We start from the raw sequence: 24,723 nt of genomic DNA on the forward strand, positions 1-24,723 counted from the left end.
CAGAAGTAACATTTAAAGTAATATAAGTGCTTGTAATGATTGAAATTATTTTGACAGGAAGAGTCTTTAGAAGAAGAAGATACGCCTTTGAAACGAGAACTTGCCATGAAAGATGATGCTTGGAGGAATCGTTATGCGGTAGCAAAGAAGTACTTAAACAAGAACCTTCACAGCGTAAATCCTTGTATAGCGCAAGTCTTACAGATCTGGTGGAAGCAGTACAAGTAAGTGCTTTGTAAGCGAGGACTTGTATCACTTTTTGAAATTGTTTTTATATTTTGTTTCGTTCAATTTAACAGAATGTTTAGGTTCTGCACAATGCGATTAGTCTGCTATTGCTAAACATCTCATTATTCAAAAGATGTAGTGCAGCTAACAGACTCGAGAATTTGGCTATGTTGACAGCTTCAATGTTATATCTATATTTTGCGACATATTAAGTAAGGAAACATGTACAAATTTAAAAAAGCAGAACAACTATTTATCACGATCGAGGAAAGAAACATTTGTCACCTTTTTTGACACTACAAGCTCGACCTTTAACTTTCAACTTCGCTTACTTTTTGTATTGTTTTCTGAATACATAACAATTGTAGTAAAATATAATTTTATTTTTATCATTCAAGCGATTTGCGGCTAATCAGCATGAAAGATATAATGACGATACACGAAGCGTACGAGTTACAAGACTTTTGTTTCGTGTGCAAGCGGCATATTGATACCGCCGGTAACGTGCTCACCTTGCAGTGGTTACCTACACTACAAGCGGTCTTTCTTCAGGTTTCTCTCAAATTGATAAATTTTCTGTGAATGTAGCATTATAAACACTCGAGATCGATCTTAAAAAGATATTATATGTTATAAGGCAACGGAATATTTTGTCAAATTTGTAAAAAATACATTTTATTTGATACAATTAAGAACCTTGGTGATTTGATGTTATGTCATAATTCAAAATATGATTCATTATTATCACAAAAATGACATCGAATCATCAATATATCTTTTATATAGCTAATTCATTTCGCTCTTTATATATATATATATATATATATATATATATATATATATATATTGTCGTATTCATAGCATAATAAATAATTCGATCCTAATATTACCTCATAGACTCATCTTAAGATTTTTTTAAATATATTATTTAGAATTGTGTGAATCTTTAAATTAATCACATACGCCTGAAGTTTTATATTCTATATTTTTTCAGGGTAGTAAAAGAAAACAGATACCAGATCCGAAGCAAGTATTGAAAATGAAGCGCTTTTATAACTGCTTGGCTTGTATTATGACGTATAATCTTCAAACTTTGTGTCTCAAGTCCATGCACGATTTTACAGAATATATTCTTGATGTTGGGGTAAATGGCTTCAATATTTTGCAATTGTTTTGTTCCAAAAATGTTCCATAGTTTTTTATTTTAATTATATTATTGTTATTTATAACGTAAATGTCTCACTTGTCGAGAAGGTTTGAAACACTTTTAATCACGCTGCGCTAATGCGGAGCAGCAATTTTCATGTACCTTTTACTTAACGTTATGTTTTTGTCAGGGTATGAATCAAGGGTTTGTTATCAACTTAACTTTCAAAGATGATGCCATTGGATTTGAACCGACTTTTAAGCAGTTTCGGGATCAGCTTTGTCTGTTATATGATTTCATAATAGATGCTTGTAGACAATCACCGCGATTGGAAACATTGTTATACCAAGATTTCGTTGTGACCAATAGAGCAACTTTAAAGGTAATGATGAAACATTTCTTTGTCAGACCAAATTACTGGTGTATCATATTTTTTATAATTGTTGTTTCCAATAGCCAATTATTGATAATGAACTCATTGAAGATTATAAAAAGAAAGTTGCCGATTTGATAAATGACCAGAGAATTGGACCAGAACTCCGTGTGCAAGATTTTGATAATTATGTTTGTCTGTTGAATGGGGAAGTAAGAATATTTTAATAATAATAATTCAAAGATTTTGTATTTTACCACATATGAACTTAAATTAATATCTACTTAAACTTTTCAGTCACAATCGCAAGTTGAAAGATTTATTAATTCAGATCCAGAAAAAACATTTGAAGAGTTTTGTGAGGAGGCTGTTAAATACGTAAATGTAGCAAAAGAGATTCCTTCTAAGTTAGAGGGGACGATTATAATCGGTATGTATCGAATGCAAAGAGGAGATCTCATCAATTCGTTGCGTGGAGCCGCTACTAGACTAGCTAATACTCTACTGAGAAGGATGACAGAAGACTATCAGAACATGATTAAATCGTAAGTAAGATCGGCGGTATGTCTTTTGTCTTCTAGTGATGGGAAAGTCACAGGTTTAAATCTGTCCTGTTGGACTATCTGATACATTTATTAAAACTAGCGAAAATAAGATAAGGAAAAAAGAGATATTATTAGCTGACGTAGTAAATGTTATATGTGTCAGCTATAACTTAAATAAATAACTAACTTACTGTCATTTTTTAGCATATACGATGAGTATTCGAGCATTGCGAACACTCTGCTGACTCCACCACCTGATACCGCAGCGTTGATGGTGCTGATAGACTACTGCAAGAAAGTAGAGGCAATACTTCTGGACGAGATGGAGGACAAGTTGCGGAATGTGATGAGATATATCATATTCTTAAGCGACTACACAGTTTTTACTCCGCTGGAAATGAAAGCTAATAACCAATCGTTTCACTGGTATGCAAGTTAAAACAATCAAGTAGTTATAGATTTTTTCTTAGACAATAACTTCATATATTTTTCAACTGCAACTTTTGCACTACACGTACTAACAAATACATGGAAAAGACACATTTTAGGCAGGAATAAATAATACCAATTAGACGAAGTACCAATATAACAATAACATAATCCTGCCTAATTACAGCAATTGTAGTTACTCTTATATATTAACCATCAGGAGATGTTATAACATCGCACTAGTATGTGCACAAACAAATACACAATTCCCTCACACTCAGTATGGCTGATTTCGTCTTTCCTTTCCTTCCTTTCCTTGAGACTGTTTCTTTTACTTAACATTTTGTTTTCATTCGTAGGTATGCTCGTATGCCCGGGATTATCGACGAGTGTAAAGTTATTTGTGACCAGAAGAAAATTGAGTATCAAGATTTATTACAGGTATTTAAAATACTTTGGCAAAATTAACTCAAGTATTTTTTGAATACGTGACATGATTTGACAATTTTTAGGTGCGAATTGCTAAATTTATCGAAGATCTCGATACTTACGAAACTCAATGCGATGAACTTCAATACTGGGGTGATATCAATGAATTATCTAAATACGTCACACGTGCACGTCGTTTAGATGAAAAGTTAGTAATATATTGGAAAGAACATACAATTTTATGTACGAGTAATAGTCATTGATCGACTTTGACTATAAATGACTTAATTTTCTTATTAGGCTTGCCAACGCGTTAGTTAAAATTGATCAATTTAATGAAGAAGAGACTGCTTTTGGGTGGGAATTATCTCAGTATCCGAAAAGAAAAGCTGTTTATGATAAACTCGTGCCCTTTAAAAAGTTATATGATGCAGGATATGACTTTTTGGAGAAACATAACACTTGGATGACGTCAAAGGTAATATTTATTGTTTTTTCTTCTAGTAGTAGTAGCCTAATTTAATTACTTCTTTGATCTAGTGGCTAGATATAAGGCATCGTCATCATCAGTAGTAGTAGTAGTCATTTGTTAATTTAAATTTTAACTTAAAAGGTTGGAAGTTTTGATCCGGAAGATATAGAGGGCGATGTGAGTTATTTTTACAAGATTGTATACAAACTGGAGAAATCGTTCCAAGATGTTCCTGAAACTTTCCAACTTGCACAATCAGTCCGGTATGTAATAAATATCAAACTAAATTGAAAGATTTTATAGAATTTTATTACAAAGTAATTTTAATAAATTTTAGGGAAAAGATGGAAGAATTTAAAACACACTTGCCAATTATCCAGACTCTAGGCAATCCCGGCATGAAAGCAAGGCATTGGGAGAAAATATCAGAAATCGTCGGCTTTCCTATCGTCGTGGATGACGAACTGTCACTAGAAAAAGTTATCGACTTTAATTTGGTCGATTATATAGATAAGTTCGAGAACATATCAGAAGCAGCTACGAAGGAAAATAACCTTGAAAAAGCTCTTGATAAGATGATAAAAGAATGGGCTGAATTAAGATTCGACATTTTGCCTTATAAGTTCGTAATTAAAATATGTTTTTTTGGGTTTAGAGCAAACATGCAAATATCACACATTTTATTTAAACTCAATGTTACATGTTTACAGGGACACAGGAACTTACATTTTATCAAGCGTTGATGAAATACAATTATTACTTGACGATCACATTGTTAAGACTCAGACGATGAAAAATTCACCATATATTAAACCTTTTGAGGAAATAATTGTGTAAGTCATAAATAGTGCAAGTAAAACTTTAAAATACATATATAAATAATTTATATTTTGGAGTCATTCTTTATTCCGTCAAATACTGTAAGAGATATATTTTAATTACAGCGATTGGGAAAGTAAGCTAATATTGCTTCAGGAAATTCTAGATGAATGGCTGAAAGTTCAAGCAACTTGGATGTATCTAGAGCCAATATTTTCTTCTCCTGATATTCAGCAACAAATTCCTGAGGAAGGTCGGAGATTTAGTGCTGTTGACAAAGTATGCATACAATTAAGTTTTATTCTTGTAGTATTATGTAAATATCTTTAAGATGATCCAATATAGACTAGTGATTATAAAACTTAATATTTACTTATTAAACATATCTTTATTTTAATATTAATAATTCCAACACTAGATGTGGCGTGAAATAATGAAAGCAGCTTACACTGAGCCAAAGGTGTTAGACGTTATTACCATTGAGAAAATGTTGGATCGACTACGCAAATCTAACAATCTATTAGAAATGGTCCAGCGAGGATTAAACGCGTATCTTGAAAAGAAGCGTCTCTATTTCCCGCGCTTCTTCTTCTTGTCCAATGATGAGCTGCTCGAAATACTGTCTGAAACTAAAGACCCTATGCGGTAAGTTGTAAATGTAATTAATATACTAATTACAAATTGTATAATAAATAATTCGAAATATTTGATAATATTATGGATCGTAATCTGAACTAATAAAAAGTGTAGTCGTGAAAAGCGAAAGAATTGTTCTTCTTAGGTGTTTTATATACTTTTTTAAATAAATAACCTTTTCAGGGTGCAACCTCATCTAAAGAAATGTTTCGAAGGTATTGCAAAGCTTAATTTCACCGAAGATTTAGTAGTGACACACATGAAGTCATCAGAAGGAGAAGTTGTGGAACTCACGATTACAATAAATACTGCGGCTGCCAGAGGACAAGTAATCTAAGATTATTTAGTTCTTATTATCTGTTATTTTTTGAACTTTGAGAATCACCGGAGCCTGGAGACATTATCCATTATATACGATTTACAGATCTAAATAATAGTATAAGATAACCTATTAAATTTTATAGATGATCCGTTACAGGTGGAGAAATGGTTATTAGAGCTCGAGGTAGCTATGAAAGCTTCAGTACACCACGTGGTAGCGCTCTCCTACGATGATTACCTACAACGACCACGTGAACAGTGGGTGCTCATCTGGCCGGGGCAAGCTGTAAGAAACTGGAAGAAAAATGTTATATATTATAGTTGTCTTATTCACCTTTTTCATATACTAAATATTATCAGGTGCAATGCATAGCGATGACATTTTGGACATCCGAGGTAACGGAAGCTATTCACATCAGCATCCCAGCCATGAGAGCGTACTGGGATAAGTGCAACTACCAGATATCAAAGATAGTTGACTTGGTACGAGGTGAACTTAGTTTGCAAAACCGAATAACGCTTGGTATGACATTTTTAAGTTTATTTTTTATTATTATTATTAAATTGAACTTTATGATTTACTGGTAAGATGGCCCACTAGATACAGACCACGTAGATTTTAACCGAAGATAGATTAAAATCCAGGCAAGTTCAGCTATTATTTTTCTTGTGCTTATAATACATGTTGTGATATGTCTGTCACGAGATGTATTATAAGCACTATGCTGTCGCGAAGAAAATCTCAAACCTTCATAAAAGGGACGAACCGTTGGCCTCTGTGGGACTGGGCTGTAACTCTTAGTTTTAATGAAATTTATAATTTCTATAGGTGCATTGGTTGTATTGGACGTGCACGCTAGAGATGTTCTCATGGAGCTCATCGATTTTAACGTACAACTCGACAACGACTTTAACTGGCTTTCGCAAATTAGATATTACTGGGAAGTAAGTAACTTTCTATCGTAATTACATTAACGGTAAAGTGCTTAGTTTTTGAGAGATAATATTTTTTAAACTATTTGTTTCCCAATGTTTGTTCATTTATGTTACTTACTCAAATATATCCATCGGCTTAAATGTTTTTAAATTGGTCCGCTTATCAGTTGCAAGAAGAAGACAACTCTATGCAGATCGCAACTCGTATGATTAATTCTCAACTGATGTACGGCTACGAGTACCTCGGCAATACCGGTAGACTAGTAGTGACACCTCTTACTGATAGATGCTTCAGAACATTATTTGGAGCGTTGCATCTGAATCTGGGTACGTACAATTTTTCTTAGCTCCAGACAGGCTTCAAAGAATAGAATTATGATTTTCTTAAAATATACGTAAAAGGCAAACCATTTGTATAATGTTTATAGCTTTTGCATATACTTATCAGGTGGTGCTCCTGAAGGTCCAGCAGGCACTGGTAAGACAGAAACTACTAAAGATCTAGCGAAGGCAGTCGCCAAGCAGTGCGTTGTGTTCAATTGTTCAGATGGACTGGATTATCTTGCACTAGGAAAGTTCTTTAAGGTATTTCATTAAAATATCGCTGTTTTTGTTTAATATAGCAAGCAAATATTTAAAAGTTATCTTTAAAATGTTGTTATGTCTGTTAAAATAATAACTGAAAAGCAATACTTCTGTAATATTATTCCACAGGGCTTAGCATCATGCGGTGCATGGTCGTGTTTCGACGAGTTTAATCGTATTGATCTCGAAGTGCTGTCAGTAGTTGCGCAGCAAATATTATCCATACAAAGAGGTATTAACTCTGGAGCAACCGAGCTGTTATTTGAGGGAACCCTGCTGCATTTGGATAAGTCTTGCGCTGTTTTTATAACTATGAATCCGGGTTACGCTGGCAGATCGGAATTACCGGACAATTTGAAGGTAAGCTTTATTTTCTTTTGTGGGTAAGTCTCTTAAGTTAAAATCAACATCAGTACTCTTTAGTATATGTATGTAGAAAAGTTAGGACTATTTCAGTATTGTTAATATAGTTCTTCTTAGAAAATAATTCGTAGTCATATTTAGTAACGCAATAAGCATTCTATAAACTGAAATAAAAATATTGGTTTAATGATATTTTCGCCTTTCTCATTATTCATATAAACTTCAATGGACAAACATTACTTTCTTCGTTTTCTTTTTTACTAGGCGCTTTTCCGGTCGGTAGCTATGATGGTACCAGATTACGTGCTGATATCAGAGATCGAGTTGTATGCGTTTGGTTATCTTAATGCGAAGCCACTCGCCGTCAAGATTGTGGCCACTTATAAGCTCTGCTCAGAACAGCTCTCATCTCAAAGTCACTATGATTATGGTTTATAATTTTTCTTTATTATTATAGTAATATATACAAGTTGTAAAATTATAAGCAAGTTCAAAATTTTTAATATCTCAATTTACAGGTATGCGCGCTGTAAAGTCAGTGTTGAGAGCAGCCGGTGCATTGAAATTGCGCTACCCGGATGAAGTAGAGGATGTTATTTTATTACGTTCCATAAAAGACGTGAATTTGCCCAAGTTTCTTGAACACGATGTTCCACTCTTCATGGTATGTTAAAATGCGCATTTGAATCAATTAAGTTGCTGTGAATTCGCATAAATTTTGGTAATGGTATTTCGACAATTGTTATCTACGACAGCACTAAAAACTGAAAGAACGGGCGAAAATATGCTGTCATGTGCCTTTGACCGATACAGTACGCGGGTACCTTTATGCTTAACAGTGAATGTTTATTTTTGTAAAATTCAACAGGGTATCATTGGAGACTTATTCCCTGGACTACCTTTGCCACAACCAGGACTTCCACATTTGGTTTCGTGTTTGAAAGAAGTTTGCGTACCACTTAATCTTCAAGCTAATGATTTCTTTATTGAAAAGGTAACAAAGTAAGTTGACTAGTATGTAATTCGACATTTTCACTTTACTTACTGGGCTTCATTTACAGGTTCTTCAATTATATGAGATGATTTTAGTAAGGCACGGCTTAATGTTAGTCGGTTTTCCGTTTTCCGGTAAGACAAAATGTTATCACGCTCTCGGACATGCTTTGGGATTAGTATCTGAAAAGGTCTGTAAAAAATATTTTGTTTTAATAAAATTTACTACATAGAAATACATTATATTATTTAAAAAAAATAGGGTCTAATGGAAGAGAACGCCGTTGAGTGGACAGTGATAAATCCAAAATCTATAACGATGGGCCAACTCTATGGTCAATTCGATCCAGTATCTCACGAGTGGTCAGACGGAATTCTTGCAGTCAGTTATAGAGCTTTTGCAGTATCGCCCAATGATAACAGGTAATTATTTCTTTAAATTATAATTGATAAGAATAAAATTTATCTTCACTTCACCCAGCCGCTTTTACATTATTATGTAATTGTCTTTTATAATTTGCAGAAAATGGCTTGTATTTGATGGGCCTGTAGATGCAATTTGGATAGAGAACCTCAATACTGTATTGGATGATAACAAGAAGTTGTGTTTGATGAGTGGAGAGATCATCCAGCTAGCGCCGACTACTAATCTCATCTTCGAACCCATGGACCTTGAAGCAGCTTCACCGGCTACGGTATTTATTAAATTTGAATTAAAAAAAAATCTGTATCAATGTTGTTTTGTTATAATAATAATAATTTGTTTCATTACTTTAAAAATATTATGAAATCAAAATGAACAATTGTAAATAGTAAGGCTTTGTGCAAGCCCTTTGGTTTGGTACAATTCATCCCATATTATACCGCAAGTAAGCAATATTTAGTATTGTTGTGTTCCGGTTTGAAGTTTTGAATGACCATATACAGGCGAAAATAATATAATATAGTCTCACCAAGGTTCGTGGTACGTTGGTGATGTAAGGGATTACTTAGAAGTAGACTTATTTAAATTAAATGCCTGTTGAACAATGTAATGTCAAAAATTTTTTCTAAATTAAGTCATAGACATGTGATTAATTAAGATAGTTGTAAGATTAATATATATTATTTTTGTATCCCCATAATGAATCCTCAACCAGGGCGGCATGTTCGCGTATGCGACAAAGCCCATTTAGAATAAAAAAAAACAAAGGATGACTTACAATACCAAGTCTATCGTTGGTTTCAACTAGTTATCATCAGATGGCCCATTTGCTAGTCTGCCTACCTATTCGTATTTTGAATTTTAAAAAAGTAGTAGTATTTATTTGCACTTTCAATTGAAAATATAATTCAAAATATTTATGTAATATAATATTATATATTTCATTTAAAATCAGAATAATTTTTGTGTTTTTTTCCTGCCTATTAATAATCAAAATTTACTTAACAACTTAGGTGTCTCGTTGTGGTATGATCTACATGGAGCCAAAAGGGCTTGGCTGGAAATGTTTGTTAGAATCTTGGCTTAATACGCTACCTTCTACACTACATGGCTTTAACCGTAATTATATCCGAACATTGTTCAATCGATTCATGTCGCCATTGCTATGGCTTGTTGAACTCTCCGGAAAAGTTAAGGTAGGGGTATTCACATTTGGTTATATAAAATATTTCGCTATATTTTTAATGAATTGCTATATTTATTTTTAAATAATTTATCAATAGTGATTGAAAATAGATATTAAAATAATACTTTCGTATCTATATATATTTCAGCAAATGTACATAACATCACGCTCGAACTTGGTGAAGGCGTGTATGAATCTTTTTGACTCTTTTATGGATGACTTTTACGATGAGAAATATGTTGAGCAATTATCAGATCTTGATATAAGAGCTCAGCTTGAGGTATGCTAGTATGCTTTAGATTTCTTTGTTTTCTTTAATATCATTAAGTTTGAATATGAAACGTTTTACATTATAGGGGGTATTTTTCTTTTCGAGTATTTGGTCAATCGGAGCAACGTTAGAGAGTGATGGCCGAGCAAAGTTTGATATGTTATTTCGTGGTTTACTTGAAAAAGAATTCCCTGAAAAGGTATATAATTTCTTTTCACTTTTTTTTGGTTTGATTTTGGCCATTTTAGCTCTATATATTTACAAATTGTTACAGGTCATAGAAATTTTAGGGTATCCGAAAGAGATTACAAAACCAGATAAACAATACATATTTACAATTCCAAAAGATGGCTTAGTTTATGATTATCGTTTTATAAAAGAAGTAAGCCTTTGTTATCACATATATATTGTTGCAAGATGTTTCATGCTTCTAAGAGTTTTCTTTAAATATTAGGGCAAAGGAAAGTGGAAACCATGGCAGGATGACGTAGTGGCTGCTCCACCTATCAGTCGCGATACTCCCCCCAATCAAATATTGGTTACAACCTTAGACAGTGTGCGGTACTTGGCATTGTTCAAGTTGCTGGTAACACATCACAAAGCAGTGATGATGATCGGACCTACTGGCACGGGGAAGTCTTCATATATCATTGTACGTTTGAAATCTTGTCCTATTATATTGAGTTTTCCATAACAGAGTTACTATTATTTATGCTTTTTAGGATTTCTTAGTTAAAAGAGTGGATACCAAGATATATAAAGCTCTAATAATGGCATTCTCAGCGCAAACGAACTGCAATCAAACGCAGGACATTATTATGGGTAAACTGGATAAAAGAAGAAAAGGTACACACAATATAATTTAACTGTTTTAATTGTTATTTTTTTCCGATTTATCAATTAGATTTTTTTTCTAGGTAAAAAAAAATTTTTGTGTCTTCTCTCTTGTTATATCGAATATTTTTGTTTTGAGGTGTGTTTGGTCCTCCGATTGGATGCTACTGTGTGGTCTTCGTAGACGACGTCAGCATGCCTCAAGCGGAGACGTACGGCGCTCAGCCTCCAATAGAAGTGTTGAGACAGGGCATCGATCTCGGTCTATGGTACGATCGAAAGACTAATGTCGCGATGCACCTTATAGATGTGCAAGTTAGTATACAATTGCTTCATTTATTTTTTATATATGTATTATACAAATATTAATCATCACCATGCTAAAAAGTAATGGGCTTATATATAATTTTTATTAGTAACTAATATTCAACAACTTGTACCAGTATAGGATCATATTTTGGAGCAGAGCTAGTCTACTTTCCAGCGTTTTGTTTTAAAAAGTCAGTTTGGTAGATACACTTACAACAGGCAGACTAACTATCATAATAGATTAATTGACATACTCGAGTATACCTAAAATAAACTTAAATTCTATGCTACTAGCTGTTTGTACCGACTTCGTCCTGGTGAAATAAGATTTTTACTTACATCCCTACGCCTCCTACTGGGTCCAATTTAAACAATTCATGGACCTACTCAACTACACATAAAAAAATCATCGAAATCGGTCCGACTATTTAGGAAGAGTTTAGTTACATACACGCGAACAGAAGATTACACCTATATATGTATCAAGATTTATTGGTTATTATTACATCACGTATAAAATATGCCAACCGGATACAGTTTGCGTATATATTATATTATATATATATAAAATATAAATCGTCCAAAAAGTCAAGTTTTTTGATGGTAATGTAATTATAAAAATACACAATTGAATTATATGTCTTATAGTTCATGTGTGCGATGGGAAAGCCCACGCCTGGTGCTAAGTTAGTAACGCCAAGATTCTCGAGACATTTCTCATTCTTTTGCATCGACGAGTTTGATGACGAGACTCTTCAAGTTATTTTCGGAAGAATTATGCTTTGGCATTTAGATACAAGGTTCGGAACTTATATAAATCTTTTATAAATATGCTTTTTATCTAAGAGTAGTTTGATATATATAAGAGTTATTATTGCAGAGGTTTTTCAAAAGATTTTGATCCGTGCATAGAAGAAATAGTATCGGCGACATTAGAAGTATACAAGCAATGTCGATTGAACTTATTGCCAACGCCATCTAAATCACACTATACCTTTAACTTAAGAGATTTTTCTAAAGTTATATTGGTACGTATCTAAAAATTTATAAATGTTGTATCTGGGTTTGTTACAAAATACTCTTTTCATTCTTTAAAATAATTGATATATATGTTTAACCACACGGATTTCTCCAGGGTGTACTATTATCGGTACCAGAAGTGACACCTGATCTTCAATCTATCAAGAGGTTATGGATTCACGAATGTCTGCGAGTGTTCTCTGATCGTTTAACAGAAGATGCTGATCGCCATTGGCTTGTAAAGTGTTTGCGGGAAGCCACTCATCTTCATTTAAATGATGAGCTCGATAAATTGCTCGCGAGATTGCTGAATGGACCAAAAGATACCGTAAGCTGATTATATAAGATTACACTTTTTATTCGAATCTAGATACAACGAATTTTATTAAAAAATGTTACGCAAACTGCTAACTACGTTACAAAAAAAAATCTGATTCCTAACAATAGGAAGCCATATTATATGAATTTTGACTTTGACCAGGATCTTTTTCATTAATAAAGACACTTGAAATGTAACATACAATTGATACCGTTTATCTGTTTTTCTACTATTATAAGATACCTTTTTTAATTATAAAATACCTATTATACTCGTTTATGTGTTTACTACTACAAATATAACGTTTTTGTTACTTTTAGATTACGGATTTACATTTACGCAATTTAATATATTGTGACTTTGCCAATCCCAAAGTGGATACGCGGTTTTACATGGAAACCACTAATATGGAGCACTTAAATTCTACTGTGGACGCTTACCTTGTGGAGTTTAACAACATGTCTAAAAAACCTATGAATCTTGTGCTCTTTAGGTAATTTATCGGTTTTTGACCCATAGTAGCTTTTTTAATTATTACACTCAAAGCTTTTTTATTTATTACACTCAAAGCTTTTTTATTGATTACACTCGATGCACAATTGACACCACGATTATACTTATAAATTTGGTTGTGAAGGTTTGCGATCGAGCACGTGTCACGTGTGTGCCGCGTGCTGACTCAGCCGCGCTCGCACGCATTGCTGGTGGGGCTCGGCGGGTCTGGCCGGCAGTCACTGACACGCCTCGCTGCGCACATCAACGAATACGACCTCTTCCAGGTCACACCTTTAAAACTAAAATTGAAACCAAAGGATAAATCTTTACATAGTATTTATCTAATATATGACTACTTCGTTGGTCTAGAATATAAGGGCACAGTTCCTGATGTTCTGGGTTCAAGCCATATGTCGGGCCTATAAAAGTTATTGGGTTTTTCTGTCGAAAAAATCTCAGTAACAGCTCGAAGTCTGGAAGTTGGAAGCTCCTATGCCTCGAAATGCACGTAAAGCCGTTGGTCTGAACCTGAACCTTAACTTTTTTTACGGTCGTGTCGGATTGGCCGTCCCATCGGTTTATAAAAGTGAAGGACAAGAGAATGCACCTGTGTTTGCGTACGCACTTGTGCACTATAAAGTTTCCTTTTTAGTTGGCTGGTCTCCCTTGAGATTGGACTCCGTGACCGAAATCGGTCAGGATGACATTATCATCATCATCATAATTAGCCCACGTTCGTCCACTGCTGGACATAGGTCTCTCCAAATGCACGCTAGATCGTAACTCTAAATCAAATTACATTCGTAGTTTCATATAAGTATGATGAGGAAGTTATACAGTTGTACTCATACAAACATATAATTGGTGCTCCAAAAAGTAGTTTACATAAATGTCTTTACTATAAAATCTGTACTAACTGCGTCATCTAAGAATGTTTGAAGAATAATTGTTGTAAGTTGCCGTTGCTAATAAAACGTTTGTAAAGTGACACATATTCTGAAAATATGTGTCACTTTACAAACGTTTTATGAGAGACAGATGATATTTTTTTTTGTAATATTTGACTACTAAAGAAAACAACATGTACAAAAAAAATGTCAATCGATTGGCTTTGAATATATTAAATGTACTTGTTATTATAGGTAGAAATGAGTCGAACCTATGGTAAAAATGAGTGGCGCGAAGATTTAAAGACTTTGTTACGAAAATCAAGTACTCCTGATCTACACATGGTATTCTTGTTTATCGAGTCACAAGTAAGTATATTGGACTAAATATGAAATGAAAATATTATTACATAATTTATCCACATCATGATATTTTTTAAAACGAACGAGTAGTCCCCCACCAACATTGTTTAGTGTGTATATATATATATATATATAAATATATATTCTGTTATCGTAATAATTATTACTATATATTTATGTTATTCTATTTTATTTATTTATTTTTGTATCTTTTTCTTTCTATACTTAAGATTTAATACTTTTGATTTGTAATATCTATATAAAGAACACACCATTAACCGTAGGTGAATATTGTTATAGTTAATCGTAAATAAGGCATCCACGACACAAGCTCGCTTAGTGTGGACGCCCCTGGAAATCGCGCCATGATATCACTTCAGCAAAATGTTATGGTTGTAAATGTGTTCCCTGTTAACATTAAGTTATTGCTGGTAATAAAGTATTTTTCATTTTTTTTCAAAATCAGATCAAGGAGGAAGGATTTTTAGAAGATGTTAATAACATGTTAAATTCTGGAGAAGTACCAAATATTTTCGTCGCAGATGAAAAGGCGGAACTGTGTGAAAAGATGCGAGTAGTGAGTTTCCATACATTATATTATAATATATAGTAATCAAATGAAACTTACTTATATTACTTATACTCTTATATGGTAGGTATTATGTTTTTTTTTACGTAATACTCACCTGGTTTTGAATACTCTGGGTAAACGTTATATACTTAATTTAAATAACTAAAACAATTGTATAATATTCAAGTCAAACAAGAGTTTGATTTATAACATATAATAGTACGTGCAAAAATATGTAGGTACGCCTATAGAAAGAAATAAGTAATTACTAAATCTGCGATAAAGTACCTAGCATATCTATTGCAGTAGCTTCATTTTATTATTTAACACTTTTGGCAAACTCAAAATCAAGTGACGCACTTTTGAAATGATCAGATAGATCGTCAACGTGACAAATCGCTTCAAACGGACGGCAGTCCAACCGCTCTTTATGCGTACTTCGTCTCAATCGTACGCGACCAGCTCCACATCGTGCTGGCGATGTCACCGGCCGGTACGTCGCTACGCACGCGCATACGGAAATTTCCATCGCTTGTCAACTGCTGTACCATTGACTGGTTCCAGGTATAATCCAACTTTTCATAGATCAAAACTAACATATTTTATAAGAAAAAGTTCTGAAATTACTAGAAGACATTAATGTATTATTCTACAGGAATGGCCTCCAGATGCATTGCTCGCAGTCGCTACTCGCTTTTTAAAAGACGTTGAGCTAACAGATCTTGAACGAGACACAGCCATTAAGCTCTGTCAATTGTTTCATACGGACACTCAAGAACTAACCAAACAGTTCCTGTTGCGTTTAAAACGATATAATTACGTCACGCCGACTGCTTATCTAGAATTAATCAATATGTTTAAAGCATTGTTAGGAAAGAAACGAACGTAAGTTCCCTAAAATTAATAAACTTGTTGCATTGTAATTGTATCTTGTTCAGACTTAATAGACGTAATTACATACTTCCCATTTTTGATAAATAGTTCAATAAATTTTACAGAGAGTTGTTAACAAGTGAAAAACGATACATAACTGGACTCGATCAGCTTGCTATAGCTGCTAAATCAGTAGCAGCACTTCAAGAAGCTCTGGAAGTCTTACAACCTAAACTGGCTGCAGGCGCCGCTGCGGTGGCGGAGACTACAGCTAAAGTGGAGAAGGAGAAGGAAGGAGTTGCGTTAGTAGAAGCTGAAGTGTTAGCTGATCAAGCGGCGGCTGAAGAGCAGGTATAAAGCTTTAAACAATCAATCAAATAATTCTCAGCTACTACGGATAGTCTTATATATATATCTATTACGGATAGTCTTATATATATATCTATTACGGATAGTATTATATCGATTTGTACACTAAGAATCATGAACAATTTAATTATATAAAATTGATACTCTTTTAAATCCTACACGGTGTATTATGTCTATTTAAAATCCTGTTTTAGACATAAATCGATTATCTTAAATATTCCTATCTACTATAACAAAACATAAAGTCAGATTTATTACTGGAATGTCTCTTCAAATTAATAATTTGTTTCCAATCTTATACTTACTCATTTTTCATTTTCTCGCTCTAGTTTTACAACGGTATGCAGCATAAGTAACATTGTACGCAGAGAATAAAATAAGAAACGCGTATTGTTTTAAAATAATTATTAGCTTTTTAAAAATTTAGTTAATTTACTCTTATCACTCATGTCCCCTAATACTACATGTATATGACGTTATTTTAGGCAAAAGAAGCTCAAGGGATCAAAGACGAGTGCGACGCTGATCTCGCCGAGGCGATGCCTATCCTCAACGCTGCTCTAGCAGCTCTCGACACTCTAACCCCTCAAGACATTACCTTCATTAAGACTATGAAGAGTCCACCCCGAGGCATTAAGCTAGTCATGGAAGCTATTTGCATTTTAAAAGTATGTTTATTAAACATTAAGTTATTATTAACTCTTTTGATATACTAAGCAAATGTTAAGTTACATTTACTTTTGAATATAAACTTGCTATAATATTTTCTATTTTCAATGCATTCAAAGGATGATCCGGTAAGTAGTTTTTGTTGCTATTAGATGCATTGCAGATTTATTTATTTTGAGTAATCAATCTATAGGTCAAAATGCGCAGAAAATTGTATGTATGTTAGCTATTTATGTCAGTAAGAAAACAGGCCTAATTAACTAACGTCACTGACACTTTTTATTCTATAACTACAATGAATATGATATTATAATCATTTTATTATATGTAGTATATACTACTTCGTGTTTAATATTTAGGAAGTTAAAGCAGACAAAGTTCCAAATCCATCTGGAGTTGGTACAATAGAGGATTACTGGGGTCCTTCGAAGAAGTTACTGAATGATATAAAGTTCCTGGAATCGCTGCAGAACTACGACAAAGATAACATTCCTCCGCCTGTTATGAAGAAACTCATGACCACTGTTATGCAAGACGACGGCTTTGTGCCGGAGAAGATTAGAGCCGTGTCAGTTGCAGCTGAAGGTATTTAGGAACCCGCTTATTACCTTAATTAAGTGTCAATAATAAGAAGCTGACTTGCATGTTCTAATATTAATGATAGGTAATTGGATTTATTTCTATATTACGTTTTTTCTGTTTACTGGTTGTAAAGAAGAATATATTTTTCCGACGCACCTGTCTCTATTAGTCTGAAATAGCACATAGGCTAATTTTACTTCTAAAACCCGCAAAACAATCTCAATTTCGCCTCTCCACTCTTCTCTCACGCGGACGAAGCAGCTGCTTGAATCTAGTATATCATATTGTGATCTATTTGTTTAGGTATGTGTAAGTGGGTAATAGCGATGACAAAGTACGATAAGGTGGCGAAGGTGGTGGCGCCAAAAAAGCAGCGCCTTGCGGCCGCGCAGGCCGTGTACGACAAGGCCATGGCCGCCCTCGCCGTCAAGCAGGCGCAGCTCAAAGAAGTAAATCACATTTTATCTGTCTTATAAATACTATGAAAATACAATTGACAATTGAAAACAAAAACTGCTCCTGTACAATATATATGTGTACTATTAATTACTACATTTGAAATAATTTCATATGTTTAGCGTCTATAACATTTAGGAAATTAAAATATTAGGTAATTTTATAAAATAATGAAATATTTATGGTAACGAACCGAAGGTAATCTGATGTGAAGTAAATGTGCTATTACTTATATTTACAGATCCCAACAATACGTACATATACTTTAAATATATTATTTACACAATAAAAAATATATTATAACATTTTATCAAAGGTACAAGACAAGCTAGCGAAGCTGGAGGAAGCACTATCTGAACAGAATCGTCAGCAAAGACTTCTCGACAACGAAGTGATGGACTGTAGCAATAAACTGAAGAGAGCGGAGATGCTCATTTCTGGTCTGGGAGGAGAAAAGACGCGTTGGACGATCATCGCTAAGACTCTACGAGAAACATACAACTCGCTCACCGGTGATTAAATTCCTATGAAGTTAAAAAAATAAAATATATTGTAGTTAATTTATAAAATCGCAATGCGATTTTCAATAGGCCATTTTTTTATGATAATATTTTTATTCTCAGGTGATATATTAATTGCTGCTGGAATCATAGCGTATCTAGGACCATTCACAGCTGCCTTTAGAAATGAACAAGTGAGCTAGAACATGTTTAAATAATTACAATCTCAGGTTAAGGATATCTTCTACAATTAGAGCGATCTGCTAGTATTAGTTCTCAGAGCTCGAGACTCCCTCCGGAATTTTTTTAGCAAAATTGGCATACCTTCTGCGGCATCACAATATTTTACAACAATATCACGTGTATTCATAATCAAAATAATCTAAATTCTAAATACAAAACTTTAAACAGGTAAAGAAGTGGGCACACGAGTGTCACGAGTGTGGCATAGTGTGCACTCTGAACTACAGCCTGATTAAATCGCTGGGAGAGCCCGTCACCATCCAGCAGTGGAATATTGACGGGCTGCCCGCAGACGACTTTAGCATTGAGAGTGCGATTATTATCATGTGTGTATTTTGATCTTTCATAACTTCAAATATTATTTCATTCAAATTTTATCAGGTTTGCATGTTATTGAACTCAAAATATAAAATTTCTGGATGAAGTACAAACTAACAAACTAAAATCAAAACATTACAATTTTCACAAGTAACTTGTTCAAATAATTAAACCCGAGCGACAAAATATAAATTAACTTATTTACGTTTATATTTGGTGGCAGGGCTTTACAAGACCGTCTGGGTACCAAAAACGCACATCCGGTTTTGGTACCCAGACGGTCTTGTAAAGCTGGTTTCCTGGTTTGGTGGGGAGTGGGCCAGTGTAATAACAAGTACAAGGGACATTACATCTTAGCTCCCAAGGTTGGTGGCGCATTGGTGCGAGGTAAGGAATGAGTAATACTCTTTGGTCGGTGGTGACCACCTACCATCACATGGCCCATTTGCCCGTCTGCCTACATATTTCATAAAAAAACATATTAGATATTGGATGATTGCTCGTGTTTAATAGTGACATATCACTTACTATAAGGATAATATTTTATTTTTATTTTAGGACTGCACGTCGTTGGCCCCTTATGATAGATCCACAGGGACAAGCTAATCGTTGGATCAAAAACATGGAGAAACCTAACAACCTGAGCGTGGTTCGCATGACTCAGGCCGATCTCAGTCGCATTTTGGAAAACGCCGTGCAATTTGGACAACCGGTTATAATAATGATTTATTTCCTTTTCCTTAATCTATTTCCCCTTTTTCACCATGTAGCAGATTTTTTACAATAATATAAATAGTATTTCACACTTTTATAAAATAGGCTTCCTTTTTGTTATTTTTCAATAAATATCTTTGCGTTACCACTGAAATTTGGCAATAGCTTTTGCCTGCTTGGAAAATTAGTGGAATGCACAATAAATATAATTATAAGTTAAATTTTAAAAGTTAATGTTAATAAACGTGTTCAATGTCTTTTTTTTTTCTGTATTGTGAATTGCTATTGTTTTATCGACGTTGATAACATTGGCTGGGGTGACAATTGAGCCTTAACTGAATCATTTTTTTAAAATTTAAAACCTTGTACAATACACAAACAAGCATCACTAAGATTATTTTTCGTTTTATTCTTAGGTTTTACTGGAAAACGTTCTTGAAGAATTAGATCCGATGTTAGAGCCATTACTGCAGCAACAGACGTTCAGACAAGGCGGAGCATTATGTATTAAAATTGGAGATACAATTGTTGAATATAGCAAAGATTTTAAGTATGTTGAACTATTATATAAATAGTAAATAATATTATTATATATAATTCTAATTATTCTTCTAATTATATTCTTAAATGCACAGACTCTACATAAGTACAAAATTGGCCAACCCACACTATTTGCCGGAAGTTGGTGTTCGTGTAACGTTGGTCAATTTTATGTTGGCGAAAGATGGCTTAGAAGCGCAGCTTCTAGCAAGAGTGGTGGCCCGAGAGAGACCGGACTTACAGCAAGCTAAGGCGGACCTCACAACACAAGGCGCTGAGCATCGCCGTCTGCTTCAGGATATAGAAAAGAAAATTCTTAATGTGCTCTCTACCTCAGAACATTTATTAGAAGATGAAGAAGCAGTTCAGGTAATGTATATATTATTCTTTGAATTTCTGAACTTTAAAATGTGTGAGAATGTATATTTAAACATAGTATGCCTTCATGAATATTTAGTATAAAGGTTGACTGGTATATAATGACTATTAACATTATATCCGCCTTTTGATCAATAAAAGTTAATAAAATTAAAGTTTTTCCAACTTTCACTTATTAAGCTTATTTCGCATAAATAACTTTTATTAAATTATGATATTTCAGATTTTAAATTCAGCCAAAGATATGGCTAATGAGATCAAAGAGAAACAAGAGGTCGCTATGGTTACTGAGAAGGCTATCGACGAAGCCAGAAACGATTACATTCCGATTGCAGTTCATTCAACAAACTTATTTTTCTTAATCGGTATTGCCTAACTATTTATTTATTTTTATGTTAAGTTAAAAGAAATACATACTTATATGTATTTTCTGTTGTTAAAGCTTCGCTTGCGAATATCGACCCCATGTACCAGTACTCTCTGGGATGGTTCGAAGGACTGTTTACGGCGTCTATCGACAACACCGAAAAGGTGGAAGAGATTCCCGAAAGACTTGCCATCCTTCGCGCACACTTCACGTACTCGTTGTATGCAAACATCTGCAGGAGTCTTTTTGAAAAAGTACATGAGTTGTTAACTTAATTTGTTTTGATGTTGTTTTTCAATGCAAAAATTAAAAAAGACGTTTTAATCTCATAGCAATATTTAAGTCGACTAAATATATTTAATAAAATTTAGGATAAACTGGTGTTTTCGCTGCTCCTCACTGTGACGATTATGGTGGCAGAGGAAAAGCTCCTTCAATCAAACGTAATGTTCTTGCTGGCAGGAGCTCAGCCTCGCCACGTACCTCCCAATCCAGTAACGTTCCTCAGCCCACAGGCCTGGGCAGAATTTAATGGGTTAGAAATATTTTGTTGGTGAAGTAGCTCATGCATTTATGCATAAATCGTACATTTAACGCTTTATCTACATAATTTAAATAGAATCGTATCGTAATCGAAATAAATTATTTTTAGACACATATTGAGTAGTTTAGATATCACATAGTCATTAAATAACAAGAACATTCAGTTTTTGAAAATTACTTAGGGGGCTCCTACCCACCAAATAGTAATAATACTTACTATTGCTGTGTTCCGGCTTAGAGGTTGAGTGAGCCAGTCTAACTACAGCCACAAGGAACCTAACACCGTAGTTCCTAAATCTGGAGACTCTTTGTTTATTGCATTTTTTTAGTAGTAGCCATAGCTAAAAAAAACTCATCAGAAATAATTTTGTAACACTAATGTATGGGCTCAACCATACATTAACATAATTTCATTGTATGTACTCATTCATAAGCAGTTATAAATGTAAGCATTAATATAGACTAAATCAGTATCAATAAGCGTTCAAATAAATAAGTCGTTCTCATTACATAAACGCGATACTCACAAATTAAAGTAAACTAGCTGGTCACCATAAAACTATCTAAATCTAAAGGGTTTGTGGTAGCAAACCCATACAACTATAAGAAATGCTATGTCATATTTTACTTTGTGAATATTAAATATATATTAATTAGTCGCCAGTAGAGTTTTATGAGTAGAATAAGATTGATTTGACTGATTAGATGCTTTTGTAAATTGTCAAAATGTTATGTATTTAGATAAATTTGATTTACGATATGATCTGAAAATGTTGCGAGCTATATGCATGACCTAACTGCGGGCCCGCTTAATCATTATTTTTGGTCTCTAAAATATTTATTTCAAATCTATGATGTTAGGTTAGGTTAGGTTTGTTATATGATTTGAGTCTGATTTCAGCCTTAACGAAATTGATACATTCCATGGTATAGTGGACCATTTCACTGAGCATTTGAATCAATGGGAAGCGTATTGTGATACAATCGATCCTCAAAATCAACCCTTGCCGGCGCCTTGGAATGAGAATCTTGATACGTTTGAGGTGACTTGTTACGTTTGTTGATAATAATGAATATAATGAAACCTAAAAAAACAAATCAATATATTACAAACAGTTTAATTCACGAAATCACGCCACTATTTTCTTGTTTTTGAATAAAGCGACCATTTATTATTTAAATACTGGTATATATTTTTGTAACTTATTTGCACTGTTTTGATCAACAGACAAATATAAATTTGGAATAATGCAAACATAATTTATATTTTTTTCAATAAATATGTTATTTTTATACTATCTTTTTTATCATCGTTCTCAGGTATTTGCTTACCTTATAATAAAATATTTTTAGGATAGACTCCATTCTAATGCATGGATCTGCTAAAATGCGGTGCCATCATCATAATAAATTTGTTCTGTGTTGTGTCTTCTCAAATTTAAATTATAAATAAAAATATTTTTGTTTTAAATAAATATTATAAAAAAAGATTAATACAGAAAACTGCACACTGAATAAATAACATCGTATTAGAAATCGGGAATATGTAGAAAAGCATATTTACAGTTGACTATGAATCTCGTATGTAATTTAACTTAGTGTGCGGGTGTGCTACATATATATAAACTCACATTCTAACTGCTTACAATCCACACTAGCACTGTAGTGATCAGGAAATAAAGAGGCGTGTCTTCGTAGATTCAACTACGAGTACCTATAATATGCGTTATTTTTGCATGCATTCCTTCTTATCTCCACAGAGGTGTTGTCTTTGATTATTCTGTATTTTTCTATTATTTGTTTGACATGCATGTTTTTATTTCCAAACAGAATCAATTTAGAGAAGATTTTAGGATTACAATATGCTTCTTGAGTTCTTATTATTTCTTCCTCGTGTCTTCTTTGTTGTCGTGTTTCACTTGCCTGCATTTTGTAATTGATTGTTAAATTTTGGTTTAAGAAAATGATGGTGCTGCGTTGTATGCGTTTAGATATGATGGTACCTGCTGTACAAAACTTTGTGGAAGGTTAGTTTTATTAGACGTACATGGATATATTTTTAAGATATGTTAATATTGCAGTACATGTACTCAATATCATTATAATTTCAGCGCAAATGGGTCGTCAGTTTGTGGAGCCGCCTTTGTTTGATTTAGCTTCATCTTACGCGGATTCTCATTGTTGTATTCCACTTTTGTTTGTTCTCACACCCGGCTCGGATCCCATGGGCACATTACTGAAGTTTGCTGACGATCAGGTGAGTAATATGTCACTTTTATGTGTTACTGTTCCGGTTCAGGTAGTCATGATCTGTATACATTATAGGGTTTCGGATCATCACGTTTATTTTCACTGTCACTTGGACAAGGCCAAGGTCCAATAGCAGTGAAATTGATCGAAGAAGGAGTCCGTAGTGGCACTTGGGTTGTGTTGCAAAACTGTCACTTAGCTAAAAGTTGGATGCCAATGTTGGAAAAGGTATCATATCATTCACTCTATATAGTATGAAATTCTAATAGTTATTAAAACCTATATTTTCTGTATTCAGATTTGTGAAGGTCTGACGCCAGATTCAACACATCCAGACTTCAGGCTGTGGCTAACATCCTACCCAGCGGATCATTTCCCTGTTTATGTTCTTCAAAATGGCGTTAAGATGACTAATGAACCACCTCAAGGTAAACTGCCTAATATAAATTCTAATGGAAATATTAATATTCGAACTGATAAAAACAAATCTTTTAAAAAAGGATTCTATCACAGGTGAAACTAGTGCTACTATCTAAGTCCATCACTATTTTATAACTGTACATCAATTACTTGTTGAATAGGTTTGCGGGCCAATATTGCACGTTCGTATCAAAGTGACCCGATCAACGATCAAGAATGGTTCGAGGGTAACAAGCAATCGGAGATATTCAAGAAACTTCTATTCGCGCTGTGTTTCTTCCACGCTGTAGTCCAGGAACGTCGCCAGTTTGGCCCACTCGGCTGGAACATCAGATACGAGTTCAATGAAACCGACCTCCGAATCAGTGTGACTCAGCTCTATATGTTCCTCAACGAGTACGAAGTAAGTATTGTACGCGGTGAGAACGCACTGGAAAGTAGAGTAACATTCATTCGATATTTCGTTTTATTGTATAATCTCATACTCAAACATTATACACAATAGTTAAGAAATATAGAATATGCTGTTAAGAAATATGATGATAT

General features: G+C 33.8%; 1 protein-coding gene across 1 annotated transcript in view; it reads left to right on the forward strand.

The window, feature by feature from the left end:
• Positions 1-2,564: 2,564 nt before the first annotated feature.
• The window catches only part of LOC125076926 (dynein axonemal heavy chain 7), a 31,485-nt gene continuing 9,326 nt past the window's right edge, over positions 2,565-24,723 (forward strand). The window contains exons 1-57 of the mRNA XM_047688663.1: positions 2,565-2,719; positions 3,082-3,163; positions 3,235-3,359; positions 3,452-3,629; positions 3,765-3,886; positions 3,961-4,245; positions 4,334-4,456; positions 4,568-4,721; positions 4,861-5,087; positions 5,262-5,406; positions 5,557-5,685; positions 5,760-5,922; positions 6,229-6,348; positions 6,510-6,662; positions 6,784-6,920; positions 7,050-7,280; positions 7,548-7,713; positions 7,802-7,947; positions 8,152-8,277; positions 8,345-8,467; positions 8,539-8,699; positions 8,800-8,971; positions 9,714-9,890; positions 10,035-10,166; positions 10,243-10,356; positions 10,432-10,539; positions 10,612-10,809; positions 10,880-11,003; positions 11,131-11,306; positions 11,949-12,100; positions 12,181-12,328; positions 12,436-12,648; positions 12,960-13,132; positions 13,277-13,418; positions 14,277-14,390; positions 14,851-14,961; positions 15,331-15,519; positions 15,611-15,840; positions 15,954-16,179; positions 16,683-16,865; positions 17,226-17,451; positions 17,752-17,897; positions 18,221-18,416; positions 18,528-18,598; positions 18,816-18,973; positions 19,524-19,677; positions 20,096-20,229; positions 20,315-20,588; positions 20,821-20,962; positions 21,040-21,218; positions 21,336-21,499; positions 22,409-22,550; positions 23,468-23,534; positions 23,619-23,764; positions 23,833-23,985; positions 24,056-24,185; positions 24,339-24,580. Coding sequence (XP_047544619.1) covers positions 2,565-2,719; positions 3,082-3,163; positions 3,235-3,359; positions 3,452-3,629; positions 3,765-3,886; positions 3,961-4,245; positions 4,334-4,456; positions 4,568-4,721; positions 4,861-5,087; positions 5,262-5,406; positions 5,557-5,685; positions 5,760-5,922; positions 6,229-6,348; positions 6,510-6,662; positions 6,784-6,920; positions 7,050-7,280; positions 7,548-7,713; positions 7,802-7,947; positions 8,152-8,277; positions 8,345-8,467; positions 8,539-8,699; positions 8,800-8,971; positions 9,714-9,890; positions 10,035-10,166; positions 10,243-10,356; positions 10,432-10,539; positions 10,612-10,809; positions 10,880-11,003; positions 11,131-11,306; positions 11,949-12,100; positions 12,181-12,328; positions 12,436-12,648; positions 12,960-13,132; positions 13,277-13,418; positions 14,277-14,390; positions 14,851-14,961; positions 15,331-15,519; positions 15,611-15,840; positions 15,954-16,179; positions 16,683-16,865; positions 17,226-17,451; positions 17,752-17,897; positions 18,221-18,416; positions 18,528-18,598; positions 18,816-18,973; positions 19,524-19,677; positions 20,096-20,229; positions 20,315-20,588; positions 20,821-20,962; positions 21,040-21,218; positions 21,336-21,499; positions 22,409-22,550; positions 23,468-23,534; positions 23,619-23,764; positions 23,833-23,985; positions 24,056-24,185; positions 24,339-24,580 — 9,057 coding nt within the window. The remainder of the gene's footprint in view (positions 2,720-3,081; positions 3,164-3,234; positions 3,360-3,451; positions 3,630-3,764; positions 3,887-3,960; positions 4,246-4,333; positions 4,457-4,567; positions 4,722-4,860; positions 5,088-5,261; positions 5,407-5,556; positions 5,686-5,759; positions 5,923-6,228; positions 6,349-6,509; positions 6,663-6,783; positions 6,921-7,049; positions 7,281-7,547; positions 7,714-7,801; positions 7,948-8,151; positions 8,278-8,344; positions 8,468-8,538; positions 8,700-8,799; positions 8,972-9,713; positions 9,891-10,034; positions 10,167-10,242; positions 10,357-10,431; positions 10,540-10,611; positions 10,810-10,879; positions 11,004-11,130; positions 11,307-11,948; positions 12,101-12,180; positions 12,329-12,435; positions 12,649-12,959; positions 13,133-13,276; positions 13,419-14,276; positions 14,391-14,850; positions 14,962-15,330; positions 15,520-15,610; positions 15,841-15,953; positions 16,180-16,682; positions 16,866-17,225; positions 17,452-17,751; positions 17,898-18,220; positions 18,417-18,527; positions 18,599-18,815; positions 18,974-19,523; positions 19,678-20,095; positions 20,230-20,314; positions 20,589-20,820; positions 20,963-21,039; positions 21,219-21,335; positions 21,500-22,408; positions 22,551-23,467; positions 23,535-23,618; positions 23,765-23,832; positions 23,986-24,055; positions 24,186-24,338; positions 24,581-24,723) is intronic.

This window comes from Vanessa atalanta, chromosome 3 (genome assembly GCF_905147765.1).
Source record: "Vanessa atalanta chromosome 3, ilVanAtal1.2, whole genome shotgun sequence".
Classification (NCBI taxonomy): Eukaryota; Metazoa; Arthropoda; class Insecta; order Lepidoptera; family Nymphalidae; genus Vanessa; species Vanessa atalanta.